The sequence below is a fragment of the Erithacus rubecula genome (assembly GCF_903797595.1).
Source record: "Erithacus rubecula genome assembly, chromosome: 3".
Lineage (NCBI taxonomy): Eukaryota > Metazoa > Chordata > Aves > Passeriformes > Muscicapidae > Erithacus > Erithacus rubecula.
In genome coordinates, this window is record NC_136689.1 from 127331502 (window position 1) to 127351771 (window position 20270).

At 35.1% G+C, this 20270-nt stretch overlaps 1 protein-coding gene across 13 annotated transcripts in view; it reads left to right on the top strand.

Annotated features, from left to right (window-relative positions):
• Positions 1-20270, top strand: part of VPS13B (vacuolar protein sorting 13 homolog B) — a 425465-nt gene that overhangs the window by 216570 nt on the left and 188625 nt on the right. For all 13 annotated transcript variants that reach the window (XM_079302470.1, XM_079302474.1, XM_079302464.1 and 10 more), the window contains 3 exons: positions 4237-4471; positions 12390-12610; positions 16315-16527. In XM_079302470.1, coding sequence (XP_079158596.1) covers positions 4237-4471; positions 12390-12610; positions 16315-16527 — 669 coding nt within the window. The remainder of the gene's footprint in view (positions 1-4236; positions 4472-12389; positions 12611-16314; positions 16528-20270) is intronic.

Here is a 20270-nt window from a genome sequence, read left to right on the forward strand (position 1 = left end):
ATAATAGAAATGAGAATAGGGGGTGATCCTGTTTCAAGAATGTAATAATTCGTTCTTTTTAACACATGAATGTGTTCAGTATTGGCAAGCGAACATGTTGCTACCAAAACTGAAATCAGATCCCTGAAACAGAAAGGATGTTGCCATGGAAAAATGAAGTAACACTCAGTGCAGCTGCGAAGCATTAATGAATAGGATATTTTTTTAAAAGTTCATTTGTGTTTGGTGTGGCTTGGAGGGTCCCAACCAGATGGTTTCCATGAACAGGATCTGACCCCCAGCTTGAGGACTTCTTACTGGCAGATTACTTCATTTTCTTTCCCTTGGATTGTCAGATCCTTACATTAATGCAAGATTTACTGCTGCAGATTTATATTCAGTTACATAAATCAGTCACATCTTACATTAAATTCACAATTTTAGGCACACAGTTTAACAGTTATTTAAAAAGTGTAAAAAGATTTATATGATAGCTTTAATATATGCTATTGATGTAGTTTAATTTTAAGAATTTGGATTACATATATTTTGAAACACTTTCCGATTGGTGAAGCAATCTGTAGCACACATTCTCACTTTTGTCCAGCATACAATTCCATCATTTTAGGTGCACTCTTCCATTCCTTCACTGGAACTTGTGAGTAGGCAAATTTCCAAATTCTGTGAGTTAAATGTACACAAATTCCATTGAAACTGATAGTTGTGAATCCGCCTCTGAGAAGTTCAACAGGTGCAACTCAGTTTTGCACTTACTGGGCCCTTGTGCATTCAAGTTGGTAATTTCTTGTGTGATTATAATCATTGCATAATTTGCTCTAAAATGTGGACTTTTGCCATACATTAATTGTGTTGGCCTTTGAAATCTGCAGAATGTTTCACAAAATTTGTTAATCATATAAAACTTTAAATGAAACACAGGTAAGCCAAACGTCTCTGTAAACAATTCTGTAGTGTTATATATTGTCAATTTTTAGCAAATCCAGATTTATGATCCTGCTGACTGCACTGATCTGTCATGAGTGAGTGATTTAGAGTAGCTTAAATAATCATCATCAAAGGCATCAACAAAGGTGATTTTATTATTAATACATAAAGATGTAACTTGCTGAAGTTCAATAGCAAGGTTCACTCTATCATTTACTACATGGTTGAAAAATACAAGAGAAAATTGAACTGGAATAAATCTGGCATTGTTTATGTGAAGGCCAAAGATGGAAAAGTGTAAGGTAACCCAAATGCTGAGTCATCAAATTCAGACCGGACCTCCTTGCTTGCCAAATCTCTGATGTGGCTTAGATGCAGCTGGATCTGATCTGAACAAGTTTATATCTAAGAGAAGAAATACAAAGAGTAAGGAAATCCTTTCATTGAGTCATGAGGTTCACAATAGATCCCGTTGCTTTCTAAATTCCTGATGGAGCTTAGGTCCAATCTTAGTCTCAGACTTTGACAGCAGTCTGTCTAAAGGAATCATGTACTGGGATTTCATTAGTATTAATTTAGCATGCTATCAGCAGCTTACTGAGAATCTATTGCAGTTAAGGCATCTCTCTTCCTTGGGTTACGGAAGGAAGACTCGGTCTCAGATTAAGAATCCCAAACACTGGGAGGCATCCCAGCTCAAGAGGAGAGTCACTGGTGTGCAGTCCAGTTGCAACTTACAGAAAGCTTGAATTGAATGCATCTAGAGATCTGTTGTTAGTAGAAAGGCTTCTCTGCCTCTCAGAACAACCTTGATAGGTGTCCCACTTCAAGGGGAGATCACTTTTGTGCAGCCATCCTGCATGGCAGAGAGAGCTCAAAGGCAGTTCACTTAGGCTCTCATTGGCTTGTAGTCAAATTGCATGCACTGGGAAGGGTGTGCAAGAGACTCCTTGTACCCACAGCTTTCTTTGTTCCTTCATAACTAAGCTTTGGAAAAAACACACTCAAGTGTTACTCACATGATTAGGCCTTGGGTCACTCTCCTCTTTGTGGGGTTTCCTGGAGTTCTTGACCTGGCTACAGCTCAGGTCTTTACCTCATTTGGAGCTTGTACTGGTCTCTTGCTGGTCTGGTTAAGGGGGCTGAGTGTATCCACCACTCACATGGAGGCCTGATGCTACCATTTAAAGCCCACCAAAAATCATGGTCCAGTTCCCATTCAGTTGTTTGAGAATGAATAACAAAGAGCTGCTTGTGTAAAAAACAGGAATTTCCATCAGGAATTTAAAGGGGTTAAACTGTTGTGATTCTACTTCAGTATTCTTGATACAGCAAAGTAAAATAAACAAAATGTGATCGGAAGAACTTTTCTTCAGTACAAAGCTGTATGAAACTGCAAATGAAATGCAAAAAATCTACTGAGTATTGAGATCTCTTCTTGAGAGTGCTCTGTAAAACATGTCCTATAGATCCTGCTGCTGGCAATGTAATGAGGTATAGTATCTCTTCAAGTTGGTGGAATTTTGGGATTATTATTACCACATGGTTTGTATATCCAGGCAGCATTTGATGTTAATTGTCGTAGATGTGTGTATATATATACATACAGATACATATATGTGTGTGTATGAAGAATGGGTGATTTTTATAAACTGTTTACTCAGCAAATTCATGGATAAAACAATAGTTATACTGATCATAAGTTCTTTTGTCATCTATTTATCATTATGCCACAATGGCTTGACCTGCAACCTATTACTAATAGACCAGAAAACGATCTAAAGTGTCACTGTAAAAATCTTTGCAAATTGACACAAAGACTAATTTGCCATTAAAAAAAAATCCAGATCTGTTACATCTGTAACAATACACCCTAGCTTTTCATCCAGTATAAATAAAGTACATTCTGCAACCTTGGATCAATAAACTACTTATCAAAGATGTAATTAGCTTCATTTTACAACTCAAACAGTTCTAAATCCAGAAACAAACACAGACTTCATGAACCAATATATTTATTTTTGCAAAATTCTACTTATATTTTTCTGCAATGAATTCTTGTCAGTTTGTCTAAGCAAAGGGGTACAAAAAAGCTGAAATAAAAGATGAATATCTGTGTACTCACTAGGCTGGCAAAGTACTTACAGTGCTGTGGAATTCTGGCCCTATTACAAATCACTGTTGAGTTTTTGAGGGCCTAGTACCTTCAGAGGAGAACATGAAGTGCAAGTCTTGGTTACTGCTTTTAAGCTGTGCTGCCTTAATGATGTCAAATCGAAAGAGTGTTATGGAGGTTTGCAGAAAACAAATGTTTTTATTACAAATAATATCTTGTCCAATATTTTGTATGCTAGGCTTTTCCAAGCAATGTGAAAGAATTAACTGAATCATAGCTTGTATTTGCTTAACAAAACATTCAAGTGTGCAGGCTGTTGGAGGGTTTTGATATCCAGATGCAAAAATGGTATTTGTAAGAGCCAAGGAAGACAGTCCACAGCTTAGATAACCTCTGAGTTAATGAGTTGTGATGAGTTGAGTTCTTGGTTTGGGCTTGCTCAGCCTCTCTAGAAGGTTCTAATAAGATGGCAAAATGATTCCAGGGTGGCAGCACTGAAAATAAAGAACAAAAAATGTTATTTCTTAAGAAACCATATGAACTGCTTCTGATTTGCATTGAAAAGTGGATAAAAGCTGTATAAACTTTTTTTTTCAACTTTATTACTGTCTCTTCCTCTCTGTTTAATGTATACATCTCTCCATTTGTTTAAAAGTTCACCTGTTTTTTCTGTAAAGTTTGTGTTTTTCATAGTTTTTCTAGTGATTGCGTTTTTTGTACATGTTCATTATGTTGCTGATTAAGTAAAGCTAGAATTTTCCCTGAATAGTTCTTTATAGAAAGTAGCAGCATATGAAATATTGGCTAGTTCTAAAGACTTGGCTATTGCTAACAAAAGCTAATGAATGGCAAAAAGTGAAGGGCTTTCTCATTCAGAACATTTTCTTACTCAATTGCACTTGTAAAAAGCTGTTGAAATGTAGATATATGTATGTTCACTTTACATAGCAACACCTTTCTCATGAATTTATACAGCAAAAACATTTCTTCTTTCTCCCCTCCCATAATCATAATTTACCAGCATATATTATTTCCCAGCATTTTGTGTCATCTTTTCTCTTAATTCAACTAAAAGTTAAGACTGTTTTCAGTCAACTCTGGATGAATAACTTCAGATTTTGTACCAATAAGAATACTCCACAGTAAGGGGGAAAATAATCTATTTCTAAGAATCTTTCTTCACTTTGTTTTTTCAGCTTGAAGTGCAATCTTGCTGTGTATTCCTTCCCAATGACAGCCTGCCTTCTCCAAGTACAATTGTGTCAGGTGACATTCCTGGGACTGTGCGGAGCTGGTACCATGGGCAGGCCAGCATGCCTGGCACTCTTGTCATCTGCTTGCCCCAGATAAAGATTATGAGTGCTGGACACAAACACATGGAACCATTGCAAGAAATCCCATTTGTTGTACTGAGACCCATCCTGGAAGAAGGTAATGTGATAAACTCAAAAAACCTTACTCTTTAATTTCCATTTTTAACTGTCAGGAAAACGATCTTCATTTTATTTTGCAAACTTCTGATTTTATACTGTTTTTTTTTTAGGAGAATGTTGTTATATATTATTGATATCTAGAAATACTACTTGCAAGGTTGGCCCTATGGAAATCAATGTGGAGCTCATAATCAAAGAGCTAGTTCTATGATGTTTTGTATATTTGAAATTGAAATAATTTTTTACCTTCATCGATTTTGTTATTCAAGTTATTTTGTAGCCGATGATCTTGACACAACAGGAAGTGACAGTAAATTGGACATTCCAAGACAGAATGGAGCCAGGTTAGGATAAACTTCTCATCCTACCAAGGTCTTGGGTATAACATTCAGACATTAGTTAAACATTCTTCACTTGGAGGGTAGTTGGTCACTGGAAGGAGCTTCACTGAAAGTGATCATGACACTAAGCCTGTCAGAGTTCTGGATGCATCTGTACAGTGCTTTTAGTCATATGATTTAATCTTAGGTAGTCCTGCAAGGAACAGGGAGTTGCAGTGATCCTTATGTGTCCCTCCCAGCTTGAGATATTGTATGAATCAATGTAAAATAAGAAAAGGAATTCATAAGTATAGCAAACTGACAAAAGAAAAGAATGAGACTTTAATGGCCATCCTGATAGGCAACAGTTTTTAGGAATTGTAGCAAGGATTTTGTAGAGATTTGAATGAAAAAATTGTAAATATTGAGGAGAAGTACAGTAGTTCTTATTTGAAAAGCTAATACGTGATAGGGGTTTGAGTTTTACCCCAGCTTGAGGGAAGAATCAGCTTTTAACATTCTGCAGCTGATAAAGGAATGAAAGGAGGAGATAAGCTGAAAAGGACCTAGCAAGTAAGAACAAGTTGCTTATGTTCAATATTTTTTATTGTATTTTGGATTTTTTTAATGGAGCCCTTAGAAATAAATTATCATAATAAATGAGAAATGGATTTGCAGCAGTGTTCTGAAGAAATACTGATGTAACAATCTAGTTCCATATAGATATGAAAAAATGTATACTGGAAATAGGTGAGGCAAATATTCTGAACCATCCTGAGCCTTGAGTTTCAGGTTTATTTTAATGACTTCCATGACAGCTAGGCTCACAACCAAGTTTTGGATTCCATGGAAATGTCAGTATTTGTGGTTTATCCCCAGCCAGCAGCTCTGTCTGCACACAGCCACTCACTTCTCCCCATGGTGGAATGGAGAAGAGAATCAGGAGGTCAAAAGTGAGAAAGTTTAGGGGTTGAGATAAAAGACAGCTTAAAAGATAAAGTAAAATCTGCAGGTGCAAGCAAAGCAAAATAACAAATTGATTTGTAACTTCCTGACAGTAGGCAGGTGTTGCAGCCTTTCTGTTTGGTTGGTTTCTTTGGTTATTTGGGGTCAGCTGCACTAGGCTGTCTCCCTTCCCAGCTCCTTGTGTGCTCCCAGTTTACTTGCTGCTGGAGCAGTGTAAGAAGCAGGAAACACTTTAGCACTGTTCAACAGTAATTAGAACATACCCATATTACCCACAGTTTTCAGCACAAATCTAGAACACCACCATAGCAACTACTGTAAAGGAAATTAAGTCTATCCCAGACAAAAACAGGGCATTGGTGTACAGTTAATTAATTGTTGAATTCTCAAACTGTATTATTCAGAAATAATTTTTGCTGGGTTTTTTGTATTCATTGTAAGATGAAGAAAGGGAGATGCAGCAATTTTTCCATTGCTTTTGTGACAGCATTTTCTGAAAGAATTATTCTGTTTTCTGTGCATTTACTGCTGAAATACAAACAATTTAAAGAGTATAAAAAAATCATATTAAAGAGCTAGTCCTGCTCCAGCCATCTGAAAATTGTTTGTGTTTATAACATTGTGTTTCTTCTCCCTTTAATCTGCCACTTCTATTGGATTTTTCTCTTTTCTGTATTTTACCTTAACTCGTGGCAACAGAAATAAAATTGTAGTTTTTATTGTTGAAAGTTACATGCTGCCAAATTTAAAAAAAAAAAAAAGGTTGAAAGAAAGAGAGAAAGGTATATGTGTTTTTTCCTAATAACTTTTGATAGGAGTTACCTTATTTGCTAATCCTAGTGACAGATAGAAGATAAATTTAATGGAAGTCTTTTGTTTGTTTTAAACTGATGATGTAATTTAAACCATTTATGAAAGTAAGAAGTCATTTGAGTTTTGTCAGACCCAGATTTAAAGGAAAGAGCCTAGTGAGAGAAAAGAATCCCCCTGGTTGGGATAAAGCCTATGGTAAGGAATTTATTTGTGTGTGGCTTTCTGCTCTGGGAATAATGCCAAACAGAAGTTCTCACAGTCTTGATATTTTTGATTCTTTAATGGGGCCATTGCCTTCTCCCATGCCAAAACTCCCTCCTAAAGAGATTATTTGAAAGTTTTTTCACAGCTTTAGAGTCACCTTCTTTTCTTCTTCCCCTGTAGAGGTAAATAATTTTTATGGACTTCCAATGTCAAAGTCTCTTCGTTTGTTCTGTCTTTGAACAAGATTTCAGGGACAGTCTGTCATTCTTCAGATATTTTGCCATTTCTCAGAAATTATTTTTAGCTAACCATACTTTTCTTGGTAACCTTTTTTTGGATCATTCTTTCATTTATAAAGAAGATATAAGTAAAAGGCTTTTTCCAAAAGGATGTGTTGTTACTTTTAAGAAAGCTGTGTGCTCATTGATATATTTTTCTTGTTACATAAAAGACTAAAAGAGGACAGAAAGGGAAGATATTCCTACTGTCATTTGGGAATATTTCAATTGCTGACCTCCATATGTCAACATACTGTAAAAATAGCTTATACACTATCCCACAATCAGGTCTTTCCATTTGTTTAGAGTTTTGCTGTATCTCAGAGGTAATTTTAGTTGGTAGAAATGCTTAAAAGAACATTTGACAGTACTTTTATTCAGAAACATGATGTAGCTCAGTGATACTAAATAACTAAGTAATCCATAAAAGGATTTATCTGTGTAAAGAAAGAAATATTCCTTTAAAATTATGTTGAATAACAAATACAATTAAGTAAGGTATTAAGTATTATCTTAAGAATGCAAATTAATCAAACAGACATCCATGGGATGGTATTTATTGAGGATATTAAAGTAGAATCACAGAATTACAGAGCCTGGAAAGCCAGGTTGGAAATGACCTTGAATGATCACCTGGTCCAAACTTTACTGATTTTTAAATAATATTAACTAATTAGTAATATAACAAAGTTCCTCTTCTGGTTCATAGTAGTAAATTTTATGAATTCACCTTCTAAAAATGTTTCTGAAGAAAGATTATATATCTTCACAGAATTTTGTGACCTATGATGAACAATAATCTATTGATAAGTGATGTCAGGGAAATAGGAAACTAGTGCCATATAAATTTCAACCTGAAAACAGCAGTTCAATGTTTAAAGTAGAACAGCAGTATTTTGGCCTTTTTACAAGTATCATCTTGCATTAGATTTAAAAAAAATGTTTACCTTTAAATTTACAGAAATTATTTTCTCAGTTATTATATTTAAGATAAATACTTAATGTTAAAATAGTGTGCTGTTTCATAGAGGGATTTGTGTGGAACCTTAAAGATCATCTATTTCCATCCCCCCTGCCAAGGGCAGGGGCACTTTTCAATAGACCAGGTTGTTCAGAGCCCATTCCAATCTGCATGTGTGTACTTTCAGGGATGGGACATCCACAACTTTTCTTTGCAGCTTGTTTCAGTGTCTTGCTACTCTTGTAGTGAATAATTTCTTCTTTTTATCTAATCTAAATCTGCCTTATTTTGGTTTATTTGAGTTTATATTCAGTGTCACCATCTGTAATAGTAATTACTGTATTTAATTTAATTTAGCTGTTATGATAATGCATTGTAAAATTAGTTCTCACGTTTGAGAAGATGGGGTTATGCAGATATAGAACTACTTCTGTGCTGAATGACTGGGAGGAAGTACAAATGACCTAACATGCAGTGACTGCAGTATCTTTTTGACAAACATTTCATGTCCCATGAGAATGAGGGCTTTAGAAATCCATGTAAAGACCCTACAGTGTGGATACATAAAGGGAAATGAAGACAGAGTAATCAGGTTGCTTTTTAAATATTGCAAGGGATTCTACTGGTAAGCCTGGGAATAGAACCCATAGCAAATGCATGATAAAGCTTTCATAATCTCTCTCCTGCCATTACTAATTTTAAACAAACAAAATTACTCTTTTGTGGAATTGTCTGCATTGTGTACACAACATTGTGTGCAAATACCACAATATCAATCTGTTTTTTAAAATAAAAATACATACTTCTTAAAAATGAGAGCAAACATAACAGTTAGTATTTAAGAACAGCTATCAATATTGTATTTCATGCATATGGGAAGTCTTATTATGAGCATTAGTGATTAACTCTAGGAAACAAGCAAAGTGCATCAGTAAGTACCAGAGAAAGAACTTCCACATACCAAATTTTTTATTTATACCCTGGAAAAAAAATTCAAAAATGATGTAGTAAATTAGTCTTTCTAAGCTATTGCAAGTAGCATATAAATGATAAATTCCAGTGATTTGAAAATTGTCTGATGGTTGGGTCAGTCAACTGCCAAATACCTGAAAGTGGTATTTCTAAATTTAAGAAGTTATCAAAGCTGTCGAAATAGTTTAATTAATAAATTTTCAAATACAAATCAGTGATGGTGCTCTATGAAATTTAAAATAAAGAGTTATGATAGCATTAGATCAGGAATTAACCAGAATCTTCACCCATAGATTTTTCATGTGTCTATAATGCCATAATAGATGTAGGGTGGGCTGTAGTCCCACTGAAGGCAATTTCAGTTTTCCCAGTTTTTTCTTAAAATATTTCAGAATTTCATCAATTAGGTGGCAAGATAATAGTATACATTGATGAGAAGGTGAGATGTAGAGAAAATTGTGCTAAATGTGGCACTGACTTTTCCTTTCTACCAAGACATCATTCTTTAAATTATGGGAAAATCCTATAAGCAATGTTGCTTTTGATGTTGAGACACTTTTAATTAATTTTTTTAATATATTCATAAAACAAATTTGCAAATGAATGAAGGTCCTTTTTTTTTTTTTTTTGAGAACAAATAAACCAATAAAACAAGGTTTTATCAGGTGCACAGTTCCAGTAAAGTGTTAGAACAGGCACACAGTGTATATGGTGCTCAAGAAGAGGTAATTGATGTCATTTGGGGGACTTTTACAGCTGTAAATTCACTGTATCTTTACTGCAGTGTTGTTTCATTGTACTGTGGTTTCTGTACATTTGCAAAATGTTATTGTTTTCCTTTGAAGGTAGATATTTTGTGCAGTAAAGCTATCACTGATTTTTTTCCATAGATATTCTTTATTTCTAATCCATGAAATATAAACTGTGTTAATTTACTGTGGTGGTCACAGAAAAAAAATTCATACGTAGTAATTAGAAACATGTCATTGGAACTGACTTTGAATTTGAATTTTTTCCATCTATTACAATTATTTTTTTGTATTTCTTGGCTGACTGAACTTGGAAAAAAGGAGAAATTAACTGCTTCAAAACTTTTAATCTGCAAAGCTTTTTGAAAATATTTTTCAATTACTTTGAACTGAATTCTTCAGTATGTCATAGGTTCAAAATGAGCTATTGAAGTTTTCAGTTTGTTCTTAGGGTGAGATGCAGAGTTTTTTGATACATACTTCTCACCATATAAATGCATTGCTGAAGCTAACTGTGGAAGAAAAAAATAGAAGTATTACTAAAATAATACAGTAAAAAGATGCTGGAATGAAGCTTTCTTTTAATTTCAAAACTCTTTTAATATCTTTAAATGATCACAGTTGACAGTTGGTGCAATTTCTTAGTGTTGTGAATTCTCAGAAGGACAGTATTGGCTGTAGGTCATGCCAGGCAGCCAACACACTCTTAATATATTGTTTAAAAAAGCTGGTTTGAGTTTTTTTTTGTCCCATGAGACCCCAATGGGCTCATCCCAGTGTACCTTTGTCTACCATTTTCTCCTCTGATTCTCAAGACTGGGTCTCATGCTTCTGGGATATTAGATTAATTTGGACTCTTTTTATTCATGTCTTAGGCCAAAATTTTGAAAAATAAAACCTCATACCAAGTAACTTTCTGAATTTTCCTATGTGAAGGAGAACTTTCCTCCTTCTCTTTCTCCTTCTGTGTTCTCCCTGCAAAGATGAAGACTGTTTCAGGCATGGCAAGGTTGGTGGATGCTCACCAGCCTGCTGTGTCTGGATCTGGCACCACATCCAACTGCTTTTGTGTTACATCATATTGGGATGGGCAGATTCTCCTGGTGGATTGAAAATTCACATGCTGGGCACAGACTTTATGTTGTTCAAGTAGTGACAAAAAGGCTTAACTTCCTCAGTAGGAAATCTGACAAATGGGATGAGGACTTCCTTTAAAGAAAACAAAATGAAACAAAAGAAACCCTAAAAGCTCCCTGAAATACTATTCTGTTCTTATACCTCTGAAGAGCAAAAAGCTGTATCTGTTTCAGCTAAAATTAGAATTATCCACGTATATTTCATTGCCTTATTTTCCTCATTTCTCTTAAGCAATTTTTGAGTTTTGTTTCAGTGTTTCTCTCAGAGCCTAATTTTTTTTTTTTTTCTTTTTTTTTTGAGACCTGGCTATCATATGTGAGATTGTCTTTGGTTTACATAGCAAGGGTTTGGTAGTAGTGTAGATTAAAGGGCTGACATCTGTGAGAACATTCCAGAAACTTTCCTCATGTCCAACAAAGCCAGTTCCAACTGGCTCCAGATGGCTATCCCAAGTTGAGTCTCTTTTGCCCATGAACAGTAACAGGTGTATTATTTCTCCCTGTCTTCCAGCCTTTTGTTATATCTCCTCTCCTAGTCCAGATGAGTGAGGTGAGTGATAGTAGCTGTAGTGGGTTCCTGACACTCAGCCAGGGTCAGCCCACCACAGGGACTCTGTTGCAAATCCTGTGAGCTCAGTTCCTCTCAACTCTAGCTGGTAGAGATGTTGAAAATTTTCCTTCACCAAAAGGGGTTCCTGTTGGCCCCTTAAAGAACTACCTAAATAGTTCTGTGATCCTGCTTTGGAAACTTTGATGTTTCATCTAAAGGAAACTGTAAGGAAGCTGTAGGCATTTTGTTGTGCTCTGCCAATTCCTTCTCTGATTATTCCTGATAACAATTCCTGATAGGATGCCAGGAACTTCTCTGGATAGGCTTCTTCTTAAATATAAGACATGAAGTGCTGAGTGTATGTCCATAATAATTTGTTTTTAGAAAATCCATCACCATTTTGTTCCTAGGAAGTTTAATTGAGGTGGAAAGAGCTGCATTGTGAGCACTAGAAGAGGCTTCACACTGTAGCACCACTGTGTTGAGATGTAACCTGTAGACTTTTAAAGGAAATATTCTACTTTTTAGTATTGCAACCTGTAAATAGATACAAGTATATGACAGAAGGAGCTGCCTCTGAACTGCATCTATACGCTGAAAAAAACGGGGAGTGTTTTCTGGCTATTCCTCAGTTTGAGGAAAATTATATGAAGCAGAAAGATTTCTTCAAAGACTGTGTAGTATGTGTTTGTTCACTGTTTGGAGTTAAAATTCCCAATGGACTTCAGTTTTTAGAAGCTGTAAAAAAAGCGTTGCTGTTGTTTAGATTTTGAAGTGTAGCATGAAAATGATGGTTGAATTATATTTATGAGAGTTTGGGATCAATTTAATGGTTTTTGATTGAACTTGCTGACTTCTAAAGTGGTTTAGGATAAGGAAAATAAGGCCATTGCTAGTTTTGTGAAATTATTACCCTGCGTTTTATTAAGCAATTGTTTAACAGTTTCTCCTTCTTTTCAATCACTAGGTGATGCTTTTCCATGGACAATTAGTCTGCATCATTTCAGTATATATACTCTGCTTGGACAACAGATGACACTTAATTTGGTAGAACCAATGGGCTGCACTTCCACTTTAGCTGTGACTTCACAGAAACTGCATCCTTCAGGGCCAGAATCCAGACACTCATTTGTAGTCTGCCTCCATGTCGACCTTGAATCCCTTGAAATAAAATGCTCCAACCCCCAGGTTGGTACATTTAATTGATTTATGAAAGGAAATTAACAATAACTTGATATAAGCACTCAATTTAAGATCTGTATTTTCATGAACAGAGTCTCTATCTTAATTTTTTTTTAACTGGGCCATCAAGATCAAGGTGCTTAGATTGAGAATTGCTTTGAAGCTCTCTCAACTTCTGTAATTTAAACTCTTCTCCAAATGTAATAGCTGTAGTATAAATGCATCTTTTAGCTGATGGAGTGAAATAAATTGCAGATGTACCATTAAGTGCTATGATACTGTTTTGCTGTCACTGTGGATTCTTACATTGAAGTGGTTTAATGTATTTTTTTTTGCTACATTTTCATGGAACTAACATTTCTTTCAACATAAAGTGTTTTTTAGGGAAGCAATGGTATCCTACAGTAAAGGGAAGAAAAAAAGAAAAGTTACCACCTAATTTGTGTTGGTTAAAAAGAAAAGGTGTTCTTAGATTTTTTCAGAAAGTACACCTTGTATTTTAATAAATTGGACTTAGTTTTCTGTAGTTTTGAATACAATAAGTGTTAAATATAATTAAAAGTGGCATGGTATTGTTAGAAGTGCAAGTCTTACCTAAATGTGAGTTGAGAATGAAAAAGAAAATAGAAAACTACAATATTTTTCAATATTATTTATGCAAAAATAATTTCAATATTTTTCCTATTAAAGCAATTGAGTAATTTGTTTTGCAAGCTGTAAGAAAGTATTTCCAATAAAAAACTGAAACTCTAAGCTCTATATAAATCATCTTATGTGCACAGTGAAATGTTGAAATGAAGTTGTAGTATGGAATATTAGATCAAATGTTGTCGTCTTAAAGGGTGTCCATGTACACTGTGATGTTACTAATTTACTGAAGTATCCTAATGACAGAAAGAATGCAGACAAATTAATTGAGTTTACTAAAGGTTCTTGAACTATCTTTTTTCCTTTACATGTGCCTTACTTGTCCTTTTTGCTTTACTTATGCAAAAGGGAAGAAAAAAAGGCAGTCAGTCTTCTTTAACCACATGTGGAAGGGTAGAAGATGAAAAATACAGTTCCATAAAAACAGTTTGATAGTTATAAATTCACAGTATGAAATTTGATTCCTTACAATGACAGGCTGTATTTTTTCTATAGATGACAGCCTTAAACTAGGTGAAATTTGCTGAATTTGTTAAATGGTAGCAAAGGTGAAGTATTATATTTATATTACTATTATGACTTAATATGAACCCATGTTCTGATGGTCATAAAGTCAGTAGATACTTCCAGTGTACAGAATTGCCAGGATGTTGTCTTTGGTTGTAGTTTTCAATTTTGTAGTATTGTTTTATTTTTAAAGTATAAAATGCTGTAACATATTGAGCTTTACATATTTTGCCAAGTAGTCAGTGGGATCTTATTGAGTTATGTGTGGTTTTTGCTGATGAGGGAGTGGAAGCAGTGAGAAGGGGAAGCCTTTTTTAACAAATACTGGCAGTCATCCTTTTTGTCCTACAATTTTTCTTCTCTTAAATAGAGTGTTCTCTATTATTATATATGCTCAAAAATACATAGAAAGGAGGGAGGCCTTACACTAGCCCTTCTCATATAATCAGAAATGTGTTTGTAAAATTTTGAGACTATGCATTTGAAAATGTGCACCCAACAAGAGAAAAAGGAATCCTTCCGTTTTAATCAGTAACAACCAATTGAATGAAATAAAGTGCATTAAAAATAACCAAAGATGTGACTTCATTTGAAGTTTTGACATTTTATTTGCATGTAGACAAGTTCCATCTTTTTTGTTTTAATGAGGCTTTATTGGTGAGGCTTTTTGATATTTTTTACCTTTTTGACATAACTCTGTGAAAATCATCTCCTTCTAATGAAAGTGTGCCTTCTGGTTTGCTGAACTTTTTTGTCCCTAGTGTCATAGGGACATAGTGTCACATTCCTAGCAGGATAAAGTATTTTGATCATACTGCTTGGTTGGCTGGTTGCTGGTGATGTTCAGAGACATGGCTACTGCTGTCTGAAATAGCCACTGTTTCCAAGTGACTGGAAAGATTCTAACCTGAGCAATTTAAAAAAGTTTCCCTCACAAGATAAATAATTATTAACTTTAATTATTATGACTGCTATAACCCCAGTAAGATTTAGACCTTTCAGTGTTGGATTAACTGATGACAAACCTCTTCACCTTGTATATGAGCATATATGTAAACATAACTTACTTCTTTTGCATTACTTTATGCCTTTAGGAACAGTAGCATAAATAATTTTCTGAATGCCCTGCTTCATTAAAACAAATATAGCTTAAGTTGTCCTTTGGTTTCTTGGAAAAAAATTGGGTCATGGGGAAATTGCAAGCATGTATGATTTGGATATCTGCCTGTATCCTATTAAATTTCCAGAGATACTTTAGCCAGCAAAGTGTCAACACCAGTTAATGTTATATTAGTCAATCAATTGGGTGGGTGTTACATTAGTTAGTTACATTAGGACATTAGTTGAGCTTCCTGCATTACATGGAAAAGACTCAGGAAAACTTAAGAAATCTGTATTTGATAATTTAAAGGTTTCCCAGTGCCTATCAGAGTGCTACAGAGACACAATGCTTCAGAGCATAACTGAAGGAGCTCTGCATCACAGAGAGAGTTGTTTGGCTGTAGATTGTTGTGTGTGTGAAGGAAAAAAAGTACTGTGAAGTTTACCTCCTCTGAGGAAAATTCTGTCAAAAGATTATATGACCTGCTCAGTGTAAACCTTGAAACTTCAGAAGAAAATCCAAGGTGAATTAAGAAGGTTTTTATAAAATTCCAGCATTTCACCTCCTAAGAAAGGACTGCACCATGTGCTTTGAGACTTCATCACACATTCTCACGCACAAAATCAAGTACTGTTTTATATCAAATATAGATTGACAGCAGTGTTTTTCTGCATCTGTTCTGCCCACATAAGAAGACAGCTTTGTAGAGAAGAAGTGTCCTGAGGCTTAAAGTTCTTATAAATACGAGAATTTGAATTTTTTTATAATGGCAAGTTGGGTATGGTATCCAGCTGTGAATCTGCTTATGTATTATTTTCAGTTTTTACTGACCTTTTTTTATACAGTATATTCCAATATGTTGTCATACAAATTCCATGATTAATGCCTATTTACAAAAACTTGTGTAAATATCTTAGAACTGAGTCAAACAATGTGCAAGTTAAACCGTGTGTTCCTGAATATTGGAATGACATATGCCAGGAGACTATTGAGTTTGGTAGTGAATATTCTTACAAAGCCAGATCAGTTTCACATGCTGCATGGAATCATTATTTTAATACAATTTGGGTGATTAGTTTTGCATTATTAATATTTTATAAAGTTTACATTTGCCTTTTCCTAGAGACAGTATCTATAAATATTAAATATATGATAAATTACCTTTGCTTAATTGCTAAAATTTATGTTAGTAAAACTTCTACAAGACTGTTATTGGTTATGTTTTTAAGCTACGTACCATATGTTTATGCAAAGCACAGATTATTTTTATCAAACTCACTATACTGTAAATGATGTTAATTATTTTATTTGCAATGTAGTTGCTTATCAGAACATTCTAAATGGTGAGAAGTTCAGTTCTGCTATAATTCTCAGTGGAGTGCTTCAATGATTTTTCCTTCACCTCATTAAGAAAAGTTTCTTCCTAAAATTAAGTTTTATTTTTTTCCTTTAGGTCCAGCTTCTGTATGAACTGGCTGAGATCACAAATAAAGTTTGGAATAAAATTCAGAGGAAAGGAGTTCTATATCAATCTGTATCTTCTGTCTATACTGAAACCATGACAGGACCTGCTCCTCCTAGTTCTCCAGTTAAAAGTAGTGTTGGTACCATTCCACCAGATACCAGTACATACAGTCCATCTGCTGACATTGGAACCACTACAGAGGTATTTTATTTCTTAAAAAAATGTGTTGTGTGAGTTCTGATGTACAAAATGTAGTGGTGTGCTATCAAGGAAGAATCAGAAAAATCAGAAAAAGTAGTAAGAGTCCAAGTGAAAAGTAACTTTGCCCCAATAAACTAATGAAGAATACTTTATTACTCATTTTGGTGGAACAAAAGAGAAAAAAAAAAAAACATTTACTGTGTTGCACCTGTATTCATTTGTTTGTATTTTTTCTCTTTGAAGTGAATGTGTATTATCTTGTCTCAGAAAGCTGTGGTTAGTGTGTTCAGGTCAAGAAGCATAAGCCATTTATGAAGTCTAGAATTAGTAGAACAGTAAGTGTTATTTTGAAAATACCTGTGATACCTGTGCTGCTTGTGAGCCTTTTCAAGCGGTCAACCAGTCACCCTGATGCCTGAGTCAGTGGAGAGCTGCTGTGTGTAAATTGCATTGGCAACCAGGAGAGGTACTGGGCTGTGAAGGATTCTATGGTTGGCATTGCAGAGATGTGTGCTCACCCATTTCCATCCAGCCACTGTTCAACCACTCTGTCTAAGAAGTACTCCTGAAGCTCAGTCCTTTTCCTTGTCTCAGCTGTCCATGTCACAGAAGTGCTTTGGTAGCTCTGTCACGTGAGCATTTGGGAATGAATCTTCAGATGCACTGGCCACTCAGTTTTATCTATTTCTGCTTTCTTGATTAATAACACTGTGGAACTGCCTGGAGCAATCTGGTAGTTGATCATAATGTCTGTGTGCCTAAAACTGTGAAATATTGAGGTGGGGAGGAGTCCTGCACCATACTGAGGAAAGCAGGGTAGTTCTGTTATCAGCATGAATGCTGTATTAAACTTCACCCATTGAGTATCATAAATCACCTGGTAGCTACCCATAGAGTAGAATGAGTGGTCACAGGAAGCTGTGCAACTGCACAGACATAGTATTTGTGGTTTTCTTAGTGCTCCTGTCAGGTTTACGAGTTAAAATAGTGAGTTGACCTTGTTTGTGCTCCAGGAGAGAGTCAGATCTCAGATGAGATGTATCAGATGAGTTGAAGGAATACCATGTATCACATGTATGCAATGCTTTGTTTTTAACTGAAATCTATTAGAGTGTAGGGAGACTTTTTGAATGACTGGCTTTCAGTCTTGGGATAACCCAATCAGTTTTAGGGACACCTCATAGAACAGTTCTGGAACACAGGCAGATATACAATAATTTGAATTCTGAGTATAATACATATTCAACATTTGGCCAGGATTGGTTTACCCCTGTATATAGTTTATATTAATTCCCAGGTTTGGAGAACATGAAATGGTGATTGCTAGTGCTTACTTTTTATATGCATCATACACACACACGCACCCACACACACACACCCCAAAGAGGCAGCTGACATTAAAAGGTGTTTGAGTTAGCATTTCATTCTTAAGTTGTTTCACTAAAATGTTTCTAGATTATTTGAATAGCCTTGGATTTGGAGTATATCTATGTGTGCATGATTTCAATTGCAAAAAATATTGCCATGGATTCAGAATTGAAGGTAAGCAATAATAGCAAGAAAACAATATGGTCACAAAAATGGTGGTTTTCCCCCCACTCACATGAAATTAGTTTCTCATTACAATCAGAAACCACAGCTTTATAAAAAACAATTTGTTTTTGATCATCTGTATAGGCAGCAGTATTTGGAGTACATGCTGTACTTGGAGCATTGATTGAAACTATTCAGTAATTATTTTAATCCATATGTTACCAGGATTATTTTGGTAATATGGGTCCAAGTCCAGTGTTCATATCTATCCTTTCACAAAATGTTCTTCCTAAAATATTTAATTTTCTTTGTGTTCTCAACAAATGTTATGTATAACATTTAATTAAGGAAATTTCTTGTCTTAAAAATTCTAAATTATCTAAAGGAAATATAGTGAATTAATGAATAAGGGGCAATATTAGAATAGAGTAATTAAATAATAATATATATTTCTTTAGGTTTGGAATTTTCCAGTTTTTTTTTTTTAAATCAGACTGTATTTTGTTTATATATTTCTATAGTTTTCGGCCTTGAGATTGTGAAATCTGTCAAACAAAACCAGCTTTGCTGCCATAGCTATGGGACTTTTTAAGTTTAGAGATTTTATAGTTACTGTGTTTTGCTCTGTGGGAGAGATGATTATTTTTAAAGCTTCTTTCAGCTGCAACAGACTTGCTATAAAAGAAGAATGCAAACTTGCACAACTGTTTATATCAAATAGCAAAAAAAGGTAATTTGTTTATGTAATTTGTGAATGATTTATATTTTAAGCTGTGTCTAATTCTTTTCTTGCTGACAACTTGGTGTGTGCACCACGGTCTGATGTGGATAAATCTACCTAGGCTTCCTGACTTTTAGCCTGGGTGGTGGTAGGACAGGGAAGCACAAGTGAGAGGCTTAAATACTGGAGGCTGGAAACAGTTAATCATTTTTACCATCCCTGCCTTGGAAAAGGTAAGGTAGTACAGACTACAACAGGCCACTTGTTACTGTTTACTCAAGTACAAACAGTGGTAGAAGTGTTTAGTCCGTGGGGAAACTGTGATTGAGCAAGAATGCAGAAGTTATTTTGATAAGGCATAGCATTAGTATGGCCAAACTGTGATCATCCCTGAGCTTTAGGCAGGCCAAGGATGAAGGCCTCATATGTTTGGATCTTCCTGATGAACAAAGATAAATTCTGGTAAGAAAATAAACTCAGTATATTGGTCAATTTGCAACAATTGGTAAAAGAATTAAATTGTATATTTTAGGACTTGGCATGAGAAGTTGTGGGAAAATAGTTCAGGGTTTCTGACTCTGGCTTGATTTTTCAGTAGATCTGGAAACAGAGCAGAAAAGTAATGCATAAACATACTTAACAATAACATGCTGGGTGCTGAAAATCCAAAATGAAAATTGAAACTCCATGAGAAACAAGAGCACAGTCATTCTTCTCACTTCGGCTTCTTTGGTTTTCACTGCAAAAAAATTCTGTGAATTTGAGTTTATTTGGGGAAAAAAAAAATGTAAAACTATGTCAGCTACTGCAGACCATCAGTTTTTCAGGCCCTTTGACTCTGCCTAATGGTTGTGGTTACAGTACCATGAAAAGAAGGCTAAGAAGAAATGCAGTCTCTTCCATTTTTTTGGCTTCCAAAGGATAGTCTTACAACTTGTTATATCTGTACGAGCATATGCTGCTCTCAAAGAGAATGGGCCAGTCCAGCTGTTTACATGTTTTAATGGCTGAAAAATGCAGGTGGTATGTTGAAATTAAACTGTTGAAGGAGGTAGAAGCAGCATTGTGTCACCTCTGACAGGGACAGGGTGTTGAGCAGCTGGGGATATCTCTTGGGAAGCTCTGCAGCTGCCATGGCTGCAATCAAGAGATCATTGCTGAATGCTGCAGCCAAACCCAGTTTTAGCTACACTGACCTACTGCCAGTCCAAGGGAGAATATGGGCCAGTCACCTGGAATACTGGCTGGGAATGCAGAAGTACAGAATTGTAGGGTGGGATGATTCTCTGAGAGCATCAACTGACTGGTTCTCTGAGAGGCATTGTGCATAAATATCATCAGAAAAATAATCCTAAAGAAGTGTGGGAAAATTATAGCATAACTTTTCTTCAGAGTAAAGTTATCTTTGTACTCAAACCACTAAACAATAATAGCTCTCTGTGGAAAAAAACACTAGCAAAATTCTTGAAACAGTTGAAAACAGTAAATT